The sequence below is a fragment of the Trichoderma breve genome, chromosome 3, assembly GCF_028502605.1.
Source record: "Trichoderma breve strain T069 chromosome 3, whole genome shotgun sequence".
Taxonomy (NCBI): Eukaryota; Fungi; Ascomycota; class Sordariomycetes; order Hypocreales; family Hypocreaceae; genus Trichoderma; species Trichoderma breve.
Window position 1 is genome coordinate 5,364,266 of NC_079234.1, and position 15,406 is coordinate 5,379,671.

Consider the following 15,406-nt stretch of genomic DNA (forward strand, 5'->3'; position numbering starts at 1 on the left):
TCACAAGCCATATCTAGATCTGCATGCAGATAGTAATAATTTAAGAGCCGATTTATGTTTGCTATATATTCTTCCCTGAGCCTTTTACTTTTAGATAGCTATCTTTGTGCCATTATTGGCCGTTCCACCAACGAAAAACGCTCTGCCAAGCAGCGGTAAAAGAAAAAGCCATTCTGGTTCCAAGCTCGTTAATCATGTGTCTGTCCTAAAGTCATCTTAAGCTAATGTCCTTACGATGATGATTCTTCCCAAGCAGGTTTACTGGGCTCACTCTTGCCATCCCATTCAAACACAGAATGTTTGCATATGACCATGGCAGAGTCGAAGTTTTCGCCGTCTCCATTTCCAATTTTCCACAAGGCCGGCGACTCGATCACTGCGAAAGTGTGTTCTGATGTATTATCACTGGGATCAACGCCGACAGACAATTCCATAGTCTCTGGGTCGTAACGATAATTATTGATTCCATCGTCACTCTGGTGCCACTCTATGACAAAGATGGCTTTGGACGTCATCATGGTGGTGTAGAGTTTCCACGCATCCAAGAATATGCTCTTCAGATCCTCTTCAAATTCGTTCAGCATCTTGTCTGGTACGATATTTTTGAAGTGAGCAACTGTGCCTTGAATCATCTCTACCAGTTTGATATTGCTTTCAGGATCTGCCTCTCGTTCCAAGTCCGGGTCAAGAGTTGACTTTAATCTGCTGATCATTTGGAGATACTGAGGACTAGGGAGTCTGTAGGGATCTGTTACAGAAGAGGCGTCAGCCGATTATCTCCTCAAGATAGGAGGTAAGAAGTGAAAGTAGGTTCCTAAGGCATACTTAGATGCGCAATACGGCGAGCCATTGACCCACCAATATATCCAAGGTGGCAACGACTATGGGGCGCGAAGATGTTGCAGTACAGATGACCCCATATCTGACGCCGTTTGAGGCTGTCCCGTACAGCAAGAATTCGGCCAGCAGGTGTGGGCTTCGCAGGTATATGGTACTCAATACCACCGACGGAGATCGTCTCGTCTTGAGGCCGCTCAGTAAAATAGTTACTGACGGTATTCTTGATCTTGTAAGATAACTGCCACCACATGCCCTTGATGGTGTCATCCGATGCCTTCTTTGTGCCAAAATCTTCCGCATTTTGAGCGAGAAGCTGTCCCATCTGACAAGTGAGTGCCTTGATCTTGTTATCGAGTATGCGACGATTTTCTTCATGGGATTTCTTTTCTTGCTTGATTTCTGCTTCAAGTGACTTGATTTTGACGCGTTGTCTTTCGATTTCAGCCTCGTTACCATCAAGCAGATCACATACAGATTCAGGATCACTTTTGGCTAGCTGACACAGAGTGTATGCCTTCCAATTCTTCACTCCTGGCGTAGCAGATGTGCGCGTTTTGGTATATTTCGTGACCGACGCAAGTTCGTCCTCTTCCTCATCTTTTACTCGATTCCGCTTTCTGGCACGTGTATTCGGGCCCTGGCTAACTGCAGCTTGTCCTGAGCTCACCAGTTGTTGGTTATTGCCACAGGAGTGGTAGTTTTGAGATGCATTTTGCTCCTGTATCTTGGTCTGTGAAGCATCGTGGCCGGCCATTTCCCACTCTTCTTAGGTGTCAGCTTGTCATTTTCAATTCAACAAACGGACAGAAGCAGGTTCAACCAAAAGATAGATGTGAAAGATGGAAGTTCTCACCATTTTCGTTGGCGGTTGTAGGCATATTCGGTGGCATTGCTAATCGGTGCGCGCTGGAGAGGCTGGAAGATGACTGAGGCTCTCCTGGGCGTGATGTATTCAAGCAAGAAATTTGATCGAGGAATTCCGGCCGAAATGGCATCCTATGTATGGTGCCTTCGTCTTTTGAACCAAATTCTTGTGTTGAATGAAGCGTGTTGAAGGAAGGGTGCTGCTGAGTTCTGTTGCGAATTTTATCACCTCCGTTTGATTCACTGATGTGGCAGTGATGCCTCAGGCTCTACCACACAGGTATTAAAAGACAGGAAGTCTGCCAGGTGTATATCTTCTCTCTTAACTCTCACAACAGCACACACACAAACACCCATCCTCATCTACTGAAAGCACTTCTACCACACAAGAGCCCTGGCTCACAGGCAGCAATCATGCCTCAGTCCTATCAGACCCAAGCGGCCACTGATGGAGAAAAGAATCAAGAGCCCACGATTGTCATAGGCATAGACTTTGGTACAACGTAAGTCTATAGTGTCTTGACATTGAGAACAAGAAAATGACTGACTTTGTGCAGCTATTCAGGCGTGGCCTGGACTACCTCAAGCCGACCCGGCCACATCAATATAATAACGAACTGGGATGCCGTCAAGAATTACTGTAGTGACAAAGAAAAGGTCCCGAGCGTCATCCATTACGACGATAAAGGCGAGATTTCTTGGGGTTACACTGTTCCGGAGAAAGCATCTTCATTCAAGTTCGAGTGGTTCAAGCTTTGTCTCTTGGACGAGGGCGACATTCCCAAAGATCTTCGCAATGCAGCACAGATTCAAGCTGCTCAAAAGTCTTTGAGGGACTCGAACAAACACGTCGAAGATGTTATCAGCGACTATCTACGGGAGCTATGGACACATAGCATCACGAACATTAGGAGAGCCGTTGGTGGACAGTTGGTGGACATTTCCAAGTTCAAGGTTGTTGTCACCATTCCTGCTATCTGGCCAAGCTATGCTCAGGCTAGCATGGTCCGGGCTATAAAGAAGGCCGGCATTCTGGAGTCTCGAATTCCTGGCGATACAGTCTTGAAGTTCATTACGGAACCAGAAGCAGCTGCTTTGGCCACGATAAACGACATGTGCACGTATAATAGCCGGCCGAATATGGAGGTGAGAACATTCCAGATGCAGCAAATTTGTTTCCACCAACTAACCACTCGACCAAGGTTGGAGACCACTTTATTGTTTGCGACGCTGGTGGAGGTACTGTAGTAAGTTCCAAAGGAATCACTTGGGCTCTTATCATAGCTTACATCAAGTTTAGGATGTCATCACTTACACCGTCATCCAAACTGATCCAATTCGAGTCGAAGAAAGCGTCAAGGGAGACGGTATAATCTCGCCCATCCCATGACGACCTACAGCAGCTAACACTGTGTATAGGAAAGCTTTGCGGCGCTACCTTCTTGGATGACTTGTTTCTAACGGCCCTTCGAAACAAAATCAACAAAATCTCTCCAAATGCTTTCAAAGTACTTGAAGAAAGTGGAGGGTTGAACCGCATTATACATAACGATTGGGAGAATGGCATCAAACCTCAGTTTCGCAACACTAATCAACACTGGTTGGTTCAGATGCCGAGCAGCGGGTCGAACAGGAAAAGAACTCATGATCAATTCCGCTTCTCAGATATCAAGTTTAAGGCGTAAGTACTACTAGGCGGGCGATTGAAGGTTGAGATTAATGGAGTTCGTGGATGCCGACTAACTTGTTGGCGAACAGCAAAGATGTCCAGGGGATCTTCACGCCAATAGTGGCTGAAATAGAGACCTTGATAACTATCCAAGCATCAACTGTCAAGATAAAGTACAAAAAGGAGCCCAAGGTATGACATTTGTATTGATTTGTTACCAGTTACATCACTGATATTTTACCCAGTTCCTCGTCCTGGTCGGTGGATTTGGCAGGCAGCTGTTTCTTTACACTCGGCTTCAAGACCTACTGAACCGAAAGAAGGGTCAAAAAGAGAAGACCGAAATACTACAAGGCTTAGGCGCAGAACCGTAAGTACTATTAAGAATCTAGATTGGGAACTAGTACTGATTTTTTTTTCCATGGCTATATAGTTGGACAGCAGTCTGTCGTGGGGCTGTAATAAAGGGGCTCGAGCAGTCCGAGGATACGACCGCGGCCACAGTAAGCTCCAGAATAGCAAGGATGAGTTACGGCATGATTTATGATGCTATACTATGGGAAGCGAACAAGCATGATCCACGGGATAAACAATGGAGTAACGTCCATCGGCAAAATCTAGCTAAGGGCCAAACATCTTGGTTTTTACGCATTGTGAGTCACCGCCCCAACATGACCAAGTTCAATCAGAATTAACACACTGTCAAGGATGATATTATTTCTGTTGATGAGCCAGTCGTTAAACAATTTTGTCATGACCTTACGGAACCGACCGAAAGTCTTACGATCAGATTCATCTACTCAACCGCAACTACTCCATCAAAGAGATGCGATGAGACAGTCAAGCAACTCTGCGAATTGTACTGTTCAAGTGTCCCTGATTTCTATACCCTGCCTACTTGGATCAATCGTATAGGAAAAGTCATTAGGCGGGTTAGCTTTGATGTCAAGATGATATCAAACGGAGTAACTCTAGATTTTGAGATTATTTACAACGGCCAAGTCATGGCGTCAAAAAACTTCGGTATCGACTATACCGGCTGTGGTTCTACTGTGAACCAATCACGGGAAGACTATAAATCGGAGGAAGACTCTGAAGACGATTGATGGAGACGATTGACACTCTGGGGATGCTTGACACTCTGGGGATGCTTGACACTCTGGGGAAGAGAATCGTTTTCCAACGGAGAATCTACTATTGATACCCGTATTGAGCTTGCTTAGATGGTTATGGATGGAGGCGTTCTGGTTTTGACAAAAAAGGGAGGTTGCCTACAAGATATATTTGCAGGTTTGGTTTTTGCGTGGTTAGGAAAAAAGCGCAATATTTGACAGTTCACCGAGATTTCAGGGGGGAATATCACACACAAACAAGATAGCTCAAGACAAAATTTGAAGTTGCTTAGTATTACATCTAAAACACTTGACATTGCCATCTACATCACACTGGAGAACGATCACTCTCATAGCACGCTTAAATTAACTATCTTGCTAGGCTCGCAATGCCACCCCCGTCTCAAAATGCTCGACATGGTCGTAAAATCAAACCGTCTCAATCTATGACCTCGGTATATACCTACACTCATAAGGGTATCTGATGAGGCCTCTTCCCGCCAGGGCCAGTCAATAAATCACTAAAGACAAGGTACAGAAGCAAAGATGGAGCTGCGTTCATCACAAAAACCCCTTGGGTAAACCACACTTCTCTTCCCCAGCTAATTCATTCAAATACGCTGCACATATTCCATTGCCCTCACCCTCCTTTTCTTTTCGTTGTTTTCATCCACCACGACCTCATCTCCTGTTAGGCAAAAGGCTGTTTCGCCCAAACGGCGCGCCAGAAAAGGCCGGTCCAGAATTCCAGCCTTGGTTCACGCTGTTCCTAACAATGAGCGCTGCAGCTGCCGTCGCGGCCTGTCGTTCCTTCTGACGCTGTCTCTCCTTGAGATAGTTTGCCGCTTCGGGACGCATACGCAGGATTCGTAAGATCATATCGTCACTGGCATCTGCCTGCATCTCGCGTCTCTTCGCCTCCTTGGCCTTACGCATCGTGCCCAGATTGCGGCTCATCATGATACTCTTACCACGCCTGATGGTGCCCATACTTGCAAACGAGCCGGCCCCGCCCAGAGATGCTCCCAAGCTTGACGGCACTGCCAGCCTATTACTCGACTGACTCTGCGGCTGATTCTGCTGCTGCAAAGCTTGCTGAGCTCGCTGTGCTGAGGCCGCAGCCATGCGCTCCGATTCCCGAATGAGATTGCTGGTATCTTCAAAGTAGAAAAAGTTCAGCGAGGCCAGTTCGTGCCACTTAGGCGACTTGAGTACTTCGGCGGGAACTCCGAGTTGCTCGCCCGAGTGCTCATCCTTGGCATTGAAGAAGACGAAAAGCATTTCCAGCCAGTGATACACAATGTCGAGCTCTCTTCGCGAGAGAGGCTTTTGGGTCGACGGCTTTTCTGACAATGGTGGGACGAGAAGATTCTCAATCGTCATGAGGACATCTTTCCACAGACGAGTCATAACAGCTATCATTGTAGCGTCTGTTAGGGTCATCTTCATAATGGCAAAGTTGTCATCAAAATAAGAAAACAGATTGGTGAGAGCGCTCTCAATCTGCGCCTGGGTAGGCCCTGTCGAAGGGGTATTGGTGGACGTTCGCTTCTTCCACAGACTCGTAATCGATGCGCCTACGCCTCCAGACCCTATAAGGCTCCTAAGAGTCTCCAGCGACAGGGTTTCGTTAATTTGAACGGTGAGCTGAAGTTGGATTAGCCGGCCAGAATCCTGGTATACATAACACATAGAAACACAACATACCTTATCCGTAATTTTTCGAACCATGTCTCTTTCTGTGCGCTTTAGGTGGCGGAAAGCTTTTCCAAAGTGGAACACAATGTCATCACGCTCTCCTTCCATACTGACTCTAATCAGCAGGCGGCCTTGTGAGTCCAGGTCCAGCCAGAACTCTCGGGGGAGATAGTCTCCAAAGTGGTTGGGGTCCAGCTTCAGAGAGGTTCGTCCGACGTAGTCGTGATCTCCAAAAGTATCATAATCCCATATCGTCGCAATGACGTTAACGGGTCCCTGGACTGTAATGTCAAAGGATTCATCCCAGCGAGGGTTTAGGTTCCGGTGAATGATACGCGTCTTGTGAAGTCGCTTCTGATACTCATCACCAAAGACTGCGTACGGGTCGCTATAGCCTGACGGATCGCAGGCTTTGAGATCCTCAGCCTCTACAACCTTGATGGTGAACGTATACTTGTTTGGCTTTCGTGTCTTCTTCTTAGGTCCATCTTTCTTTTCTAGCAAAGCCGCACAAGCCTCGACATTCATTGTCTTTTCTAATTTGTCAAGCTCTTGCATGGCATACTCGATGTTGTTGAGCTTAACAAAAGACTATGGGGAATTTAAGTTAGCCTGAACCATCAATGGACGAGTAATTGCATAAAATCATTTGAGGCTTACCTCTGGGAAGAACTGAAATGGTTCAGCCTTTTCCTTGTTGTTCCATGCGTCTTTGGCATACTGCATCCACTTCTCCTGGGTAGTTTGGGTTTGTGCTGCGAGCTCCTGGGCAGAGGGCCGATCCATTTCCTTTGCAAACTGCTGGTCAACAGTTTCGCAGTATCGACCAATACCTGTGGAAAAGTTCTTTGCTAATGAGGTCATGAACCTGGCATGGTGCTCTGCATTAGCCCATTCCAGCTTGAAAACTTGATCTACTGTCTGGTTGAACAGCATAAACATGTCTATAATGGACACACTATGCCGTTGCGCGTCTCCAGGGATCTGATCCGGACTCTCTGTCCTAACTTGGAACTGATCTTGCTTGATTGCTTCATCCACAAAATCTGTCATCCGAGTCTCGGCCGAGTGTAGCCAGCGCCACACAAAGTCGACAAGTAAGTCTTCAATGTTGAAGGCAAAAGGCTCTTTGGGAAGGAACTCTTCGTGAATTCCGCGGATATCCTTCAGCTCCTTGTAAAGCTCAAAGCCGTCCTGGATGTCGATTTCCTCACCCCCCTCGCTGGCCCCTTGCATAATGATTTGGATGATGGCGCTTGCATCTTGTTCAAATTTCGGGAACACCTCATAGACCAAAATGCTCAGCGGATCGACCCCCATGATGCTAGCAGTCTTTTTATATCGCTTTCGAATTCGGTCGCACACCTTGGACACTGCCTTGCCAAGTTTGACAACGTGAGCAAAGTCCCATTCTTCCTTTCGCTCTGGTATCTGTTTCTGCATAGTTTCGTGGTATATTTCCGTAGCTTTGTGGGCCAGACGCTCGGCCAGGAGCTTCCTGAAGTCTTCCATCACCTCGGCTCGGGGAGAAAAGGTTGCGTCTTGGCCAATATGATTCTCTAAAAGGTACATGACAGGCCCAATGTTTGGTGGCTTAACCTCGTAGCATCCTTCCAGGAGGTCGTAAAGTTCTTGCAACAGTGCATCGTGAAGAATATGAAGAGTGTGCTGGTAAGCGGCAAAATCATGCATCGTCCAACGGCTAGGGTCAAAATCGGTCAGGGGTGCGTTGTATTGATGTATATGGGGTGGCTTCTTGAGCTCCTGTGATGGAGACTTGATCATGTCAAAGACAGCATCAAGGTCTTCGGGGGCTATCTCTTTCTCAATGAATTGATTGGCGGCTGCTTCCAGGAGAACGACGAGTCGCGAGAACTGCGGGATGCGCCACCGTACACAAAGTTCATTCATCAGGTCCATGGACTTGTGTGACAGCGGCTGGTAGTCCATGTTGGGATCGGCATGGATCTGATCAAACAGCATTGCTTGCTGAAGAATGAATTTGTAAAATGCCCTGGGGTTAGGGGGTGTAAACGTATATATCGTTTCATCTACGGTTCTGATACTGCTTGATTCGCCAATCGCTAAGGAACTTAGGCTGATGGATGGATCAAAGGCGAAGGAAGAGGAATCTGGGTCAGATATCACACGGCTCAGATCAGCATATGCCTGATCATCTGCGTAAAGTGATCCCGGTCGACTCGGCAACGATTTATCGATGGGACCGGTTTTGGTTTTTGCCAACTCTGGCTTGGCAGTCAAGATATCCATCATCATCTGTGAGAGATGTGTAGCCTCGGATTTTTTCCACTCGGTAAAGCCATCTTCAACATCAAAATCATGACTGCTCAGCGTGCCAGGTAGATTGGCATTTAGCCTAGTCTGGTATGATTTGAGATCTTTGAGAGCGGCCTCTTCTGTCCATACCTGACGGTTTGCGTTGAGTTCCTTCTGAACCTCTGAGAGGCCCATTCCAAAAATGCTTGCAACCACCTGCACCATGGGCATGTCCTTGACCTCGTAGCTCAGGGGCACAATCACTTCGATTGTGGTACCCGTACCAGCAGTGCTGTTGCTAACCAGGTCCTGGTCGTTTCGAAGAAGCTTGGTCTCTAGATCTTTGAGCCTAGTCATTAGTTCGGGGCGATCTCGGTCATGGCCAAGGTCTTTCATGACATTTGCGGCAAGCCTCACAAACATGGCCAGGTGGCGGTCTGGGAGTAGCTTCCAGGAGTCGGATTCATCGTCAGCTGCCTTTCCTTTCTGGGCGGCTTTCGTCGCTGCAGAGTAGAAGATCAAGACCAAGGGCTCAAACTTCCTTTCCTTCTCGATTGTCTTTCGAAATGTCTTCTCGGAGAAGGCCGTATACGCCTCGGCAAAGCTTCTCTTGACCGCAGCATCGCTGTAACCAGGCAGGGCCTCGCTGCCCCTCAACACGCCACCCACACGGTCGAGCAGAGCGGCAGCGAAGTTATGAGGTAGCTTGATGCTCGTAGAGGTTCCCGACACAAAGTCTTGCACGAGCTGTCCCACGCTGGTGTGTGTTCGAGTGGGCACCTTCGGAGCCGGGACATATTGCTTTCGTTTGGCTTTGGGTTGCAACAGGTAGTGCAGATAGGCGGTGCGCAGCGCAAAGCTTCGAGCTTCGTCGGGGTCGACAGGATGCTGCGCTTGAGACTGAGGCCGCGATCTTCCCATGTCTTTGCTGCTATTGCTGTGCCCATGTTGAGGCTGGTACGACTGGCGGTGCGACGCTGACGACATGGCGACGCTCAGCAGGCAGAATGATGCCCAAGCCCACGGCGGATGCTAAGCCTCATAGCCGGACTGAATCTAAAAGGGGGGGTCGAGCAGGCAGCCGAGGCTCGAGGCGGCTAGTGGGCGACGCTTGAAGGAAGAGAAAGACAACAAAGGGCTGGACGGTGTTGCAGAGATTCGTATCGACTACGTGGTGTTGGGAAGAGAGGCCACTGCTAATTAGGATGGATGGAGGTTTGGTGGTGTAACTGACCTGTGGAGACAGCAGCGCCTGAACGTCATCTCCTGATGGTGCTCTTTTAAGCGCGAACCCCCCTGGAAGACATCCAAGCATGCGCCACGGGATGCGCAATCAGGAACCGGGCTTTTGTTGCAGAGGGGCGCTAAATCGTTTGACGGACGCAATTGATGTCCATTGGATGTGCGAAGGGATACGAAGCAGAGTGCGACCCCACAGCCACTGATCTATAACGAGACATTGAGCACGGGTAATGACACGGGCTTATGCGATATTTACTGAGCCTTTGCTGGTCTGGTCGGGGCTTGGAGTCTCAATGAAAGTGTACATGCATTGTGATTGTGATACGAGTACATGCAGAGTTATCGAGAGGCTTTAACATGGAAATTCCGGGGTTGTCACATTGTTCTCCTTCAATTGGTTCAAGGGGACGATACGAACCAACTGGCACAAGTTGCCCTTGGAAACCCCGCTTTGCTGTGCTTTGGAGGGGGTGTTTTAATTTGTAACTCCACGAAGATGACAGTCATGATAGTTGTACGCAGTATTGATTCCACCTAACCTAAGAATAGGTTCTGCCTTGAGTAAGTACAGTAGTGCAGTCTATGTCTATGCCATCAGCCCCGTCATTGCCGGTGTTGTAGATATTTTTGCATCACGCACGCGCGTCGGATTCACATGCTCCCATGGCACGTGTGAGGCTAGATAGATCTCGCCACCATCTTGCTTTGTCTCGTCTAGCACCCATGATGCTGTCAGTTAGTACCTTGAAGTAGTGCGGAGAAGCTTAATGACATCAATCATTCCTTAGGTAACTAGAAGCAAAGCAAGATTCAGCTTGAATAGAGGAACAAAGGGATTACTCAATATGTAGTAAACTACATGTAATCAAAAACTGTGCATTGAAGTTCTTTAGCCTACGGGTACCTCTGCCATCTACGGAGTACCGCATGTACTTACCCGCCAGCGGCCAAGATCACCTGGAGTTCCTTTTACGCGGAAAAGAAATGCAATGAGTAAGACGATCTACCACCTAGATACTTTCTTGGCGGCAACGGCTCAACTGCTTGATCGCATTATCGATACCTAGCCATTCAACCATTGCATCCAGTTCTCGTAAATCCCAGCCAGGCCCAACGCAAGCCTTTCGTGGCTCAGTCGGTTTTAACAAAGAACCTTGACCCAGCCAGCGCTAACAAAGAGGAGCTCAGATGGATGTTTATCTGTAACAGGCGCCTCCTTGAAGGCGTTTAGCGGTGCCTGGTAGCTGAAGCCACATCTCCACAGCCCTGCGCTCCAGGTCACCTTCAGTGGCCAAACCCAGCAGAGTTCCACCTGATACCCATTCAGCCATTATAGGCGCGTCTGTGGCCGCGGTATACTTCTGCATCCAAACTCTTTATTATTCACCTCCCCGACTTCTGCGTGCGGCTCGCCTTTTGTCGCCCTCCGAGCTCTTCTCTTCTCTTCTCTTCTCCCGCATCGCATCGATCGCAGTCTCGCAGCATTTAACCACCGCATACATTTGCTGTCATCACTTATCCAAGCATTTCTTGCGGCCTGTCTGATCGCTTCTGGCCTCCAGATGACGATCCGCTTCCCGCCTCGAGCCCCGCGCCATCTTCCCTTTGCCAGCTCGCTCGCCTCTCAGTATCGCCATTCCCCAGCTCCCGCTGCTGGCCTCCGCTGAGCTCTCGTCGCCATGGGCAATGTCAGTAGCAGACCCGACGATGGGTCGACTCTATATCTCAGAGACCAGAATCGCTGTGCGTGCCATCCCTGACCGGATCTGCGACAGTTTGGCGTACTGACCTAAGCCTGCAGTGAGCATCACCTCGATTGTTGTTACGAACCCGCGGAAGCGCACTTCCATTCACATCACTCCCAACGCATTCCCGGCCAGCAGAGTGAGCGCCGCGCGACCTCCGGGCGACAGCAACCCCATAGAATTTGTCCAGGTTAGCCCTGCGCAATCTCTTTGTTTATCCCGCTCCTGAAGCTAACATCCCCGGGATCAGGACCCCGAGTCTTCCAACGGCAATGGACCGCCCAACTTCCTACTCAAGCTAAGCGGCGATGATGAGCTTATATTTACCTTCGCATTTGTTATCCGCCAGACGACGCAGCCCGCGCTATCGAACTCGCCAAATCCCGACGGCCAAACTGCGTCGACCGATACCAACATATCTGGTCTCACCTTTGTCTACGCTTCCACCTCAAAGGAAGTCGAGAACCTAGTCACTCGAGAGTTCCACGCCAATCCCAATTTGCATAAAAATGACAATGTAGCTCTTGTTGGAGATTATTCAACAAGCGGGAGCGCCGCGGTGTCCTTCGAATGGACGTGGAAATGGAAAGCTCCTAGTCGCCAGGAAGACAAAGGCGGTGGCTGGAGGAACTCTTGCAGCGTTCGTCGCATACTTCCTATTTCCCATGGACTGTGAAGCTAACTGTCTCAAGTTTGTCGAGTACGATTCACGCGCTCACCGATTGCATACTCTCGCTGCTTTTTCATATTGGGTTTCAAGTATGCTCGGCCGGTTAAAGTTGCAAAGTCTTCTTGTTGCTGACAAACCTCTTTTCAGGTTCATACACAACACCAACTCAGCCCAGCTCCCCCTCGGCACCGTTCCTTTTGGCGTCACCACCCAAGATCCGAATTGCTTCAGCTCAATCGGTAGACTCTCGCCTCGCCGCCGCGGATATTGACGAGCAGCCGCTCTCCCCCTTGCTCACCCCTGGAGAGATGAACCTACCCCCTATTCCGCAAACTAAAGAATCTGCAAAGGTAGACGTACAATGCGTTCCCAGGCCAGCCGAAGACGTTACTGTAGCCGACGATGGTCCTGTTTTCCGCGCCACACTGAAAGCACTTGAACAAAAAACCGGAAACATGCGCGCGCAGATGAAAAAGGTGTTAAAGAGAGCAGAACAAGTTCATACATCTCAGACCGAAGCCAACGAAGCATTTGTCGCTTTTGTGGATGCGTTGCGCGAAGCCTCGTCTACGAATGCAAACGCCGTTCAGCCTGCGTTGGAGCACTACTTTGACAAGATTGCTCGAGAAATCCTGGCCTATGAACGCCAAAATACCGCGAATCTTCAGAAAATCATTATCGATCCCATTACCAAATTATATCAATTCGATATTAAGCAAGCAGAAAATAAGAAGCGAGATTTCGAGGAAGAGAGCAAAGATTATTATGCCTATGTTTCACGATATCTTGGACAGCGTCAAGACTCAGTCAAGGCTAAGAAGCTTGCTGAAAGCGATTCTAAATATCAAAACAAGCGGCGAAATTTCGAGCTAAAGCGCTTTGACTACTCAAGTTTCGTCCAGGATCTCCATGGTGGTCGCAAAGACCAGGAGGTGTTGTCACATCTGACAAAGTTTGCTGATGCACAGACGGGTTCATTCTTGTCTACAGCGCAAAAGATTGAAAATCTTCGCCCCCAGCTTGTTGCTCTGGCAAACGAGGTCCAGGAGGCCGACAAGGAATATCAATACCAGCGAAGGGAGCGTGAGGAGAAGCGGCGTCAACTAGAAAAGAGCAACAAGACGTACACAGAACCGGAACAAGCCAGCCTCGGCAGCGCCGCAACTATAGTGGCAAACTCTAACAGCAGCACAGCCCATACCTCAGATACGGAGCTTGGAAGAGCTGAAAGCACAGGCTCTCAGCTCAAACCTTCGACCTCGAGCGGCGCTGTGCAAACAACAGCGACTATTCCCGCACCTGTGGATATCGGCGCCTCGGCTATCGGCAGCCCCAGCCAGAGTTCAAAGTTCAAAGGCATCCGTGATCTCGAGGACCAGAGTAGCTTACAATCGAACTTATCACAGAGAAAGGAAGGTCTTCTCTGGGCATTGAACCGGCCAGGCGGGCACGTTGACCCTCGCAACTTGAACAAGCAGGGATGGCACAAGTATGTAACCCACCTCTCTAGGTCGACTGATTTCTGGCACGCACACTAACACAACATACAGATTTTGGATCGTTCTAGATCAGGGTAAACTGTCCGAATACAGTAATTGGAAGCAGAAGTTGGATCTCCACATGGACCCAATTGACCTCCGCATGGCTTCGGTCCGCGAAGCCAGAAATGCCGAGCGGCGATTTTGTTTCGAGGTTATCACGCCCAATTTTAAGCGTGTGTATCAAGCAACGTCCGAGGAGGATATGAACAGCTGGATTTTGTCCATCAACAATGCGCTGCAAAGCGCTGTGGAGGGCCGATCTTACCGGGACCGGCAGGCAACATCAAGGGGGTCTGATTCTTCTCTTAAGAGGGACATCGGCTCCGTTCTCACTGGCAAGATCCAATCCGTCCATGGCTCCCACCACTCGCATCACTCCAACACAAATAGCGGGGTCCCGTTCCGAAGAACAACGGTTGGCGCACGGCCCAGTCCAGTGCGGATGCCCAGCTCAAGCTACGATGAACATCCAGACAGGCTATTGCAGATGCTGCGGGACAATGACCAAGGAAACTGCTACTGTGCTGACTGCGGCTCGGATATCAAGGTTGAGTGGGTGTCGATCAATTTGGGCATTATTCTTTGCATCGAATGCGGCGGCATCCATCGTTCGTTAGGAACGCACGTCAGCAAGATACGCTCCCTCACTCTGGACATCAAATCCTTTACTCTCGATATTGTCGAAATGCTCCTCCTCGTCGGTAACCGAGTGTCCAACATGGTCTGGGAAGCTAAACTTGACCAGACTCAAAAGCTAGGAGCGCAAGCAAACCGCGAGCGACGCTTAAGATACATCACTGCGAAATATGTGGAGCGCGCATTTGTCGATCCTATTTCGCCGACTCTTTCACGATACGCTTCAGCGGACGAGACTTTGTTGGCTGCTATTAAGAAGAACGAGATCCAGCAAGTACTCTACGCTTTGGCGCTGGGGGCAAACCCAAATGTTGTGGATAGGATGCGAGGGACGCACGCTGTGTGGCTAGCGCTTGCGGCCGCAGACCCAGCTTCACCGTCTCCCATTCCTGGTCAAAGCTCAACAGACTCTGAGAACAAGCCAGTGCCTTTCCCCGTAGCCGAACTGCTGATTCAGAATGGCGCGGAAATCCCAGCATCTCTTCCGGCATTCCCGCTCGGAAGGTACGCGCAGCAATATTACGAACAGAAGAAGGGCAAAGGGTTCACCATTGGCGGCAACGATACGGTGCCCTCGTTACCCACCAGCGGCAGCAGCTCCGCTGATAGGCTTCTGAAAGACAAGGAAGTTCGCCTTCAGAAGCGAGTGAGTGCAGGGGGGAGGCTGGCAAGGTCGCCCATCCCGGAAAAATAGGAGCCCAAATTCTGGGATCGATTGGCGGGATTCACGCTATGCTATCAAATGTACGAGGCGCATTGGCTCCGCAGCTTCAGATGAGCTAGTGGCATCGATTCTACGCATGTACATTTGCTTTGATGATGGACATCATTATTATTGTTATCTGGCTTTTCTTTTCAAGGGGAGGCGGCCTGGTGTGATGCGACGTGATGCGGTGACTTGGGGTGGCATGGCGTTCTTGGAGCAGTGTCTTGACGACTGGAAAGAGAAGCTATATGAAGACTTGCACGAGTCGATATGATTACGATGGAAAAAGGCTCGATAATGGGTGCCCAAGCGTTTTTTCTGGAGAAATATGGTTAGAGGGCCACGGGAGTGTAATATTGGAAAGGTATAATTGTGCTGGGTAGTAGGAAAACTAGTGATTAATGAT

At 49.2% G+C, this 15,406-nt stretch overlaps 4 protein-coding genes across 4 annotated transcripts; 2 read left to right on the forward strand and 2 right to left on the reverse strand.

Moving 5' to 3' along the window:
* Nucleotides 1-230: 230 nt before the first annotated feature.
* On the reverse strand, nucleotides 231-1,730 carry T069G_06027 (uncharacterized protein; the record flags this gene model as incomplete). Its single annotated transcript, XM_056173237.1, has 3 exons — nucleotides 231-748; nucleotides 826-1,605; nucleotides 1,694-1,730. The coding sequence occupies 3 exons, from the start codon at nucleotides 1,728-1,730 to the stop codon at nucleotides 231-233; spliced, it is 1,335 nt and encodes a 444-aa protein (XP_056030095.1).
* Nucleotides 1,731-2,118: 388 nt separating this feature from the next.
* T069G_06028 (uncharacterized protein) lies at nucleotides 2,119-4,479 on the forward strand (the record flags this gene model as incomplete). The annotated part of the gene is made up of 9 exons (XM_056173238.1): nucleotides 2,119-2,207; nucleotides 2,262-2,850; nucleotides 2,907-2,951; nucleotides 3,005-3,071; nucleotides 3,124-3,385; nucleotides 3,463-3,565; nucleotides 3,619-3,743; nucleotides 3,807-4,026; nucleotides 4,081-4,479. The coding sequence occupies 9 exons, from the start codon at nucleotides 2,119-2,121 to the stop codon at nucleotides 4,477-4,479; spliced, it is 1,899 nt and encodes a 632-aa protein (XP_056030096.1).
* A 687-nt stretch (nucleotides 4,480-5,166) lies between these two features.
* T069G_06029 (c2 domain-containing protein) lies at nucleotides 5,167-9,447 on the reverse strand (the record flags this gene model as incomplete). The annotated part of the gene is made up of 4 exons (XM_056173239.1): nucleotides 5,167-6,132; nucleotides 6,193-6,774; nucleotides 6,844-7,104; nucleotides 7,192-9,447. 4 exons carry the CDS (start codon nucleotides 9,445-9,447, stop codon nucleotides 5,167-5,169), a joined length of 4,065 nt encoding a protein of 1,354 aa, XP_056030097.1.
* A 1,934-nt stretch (nucleotides 9,448-11,381) lies between these two features.
* T069G_06030 (putative GTPase activating protein for arf domain-containing protein) lies at nucleotides 11,382-14,988 on the forward strand (the record flags this gene model as incomplete). Its single annotated transcript, XM_056173240.1, has 6 exons — nucleotides 11,382-11,445; nucleotides 11,504-11,637; nucleotides 11,698-12,087; nucleotides 12,140-12,206; nucleotides 12,265-13,606; nucleotides 13,668-14,988. The coding sequence occupies 6 exons, from the start codon at nucleotides 11,382-11,384 to the stop codon at nucleotides 14,986-14,988; spliced, it is 3,318 nt and encodes a 1,105-aa protein (XP_056030098.1).
* Between the last annotated feature and the right edge of the window lie 418 nt (nucleotides 14,989-15,406).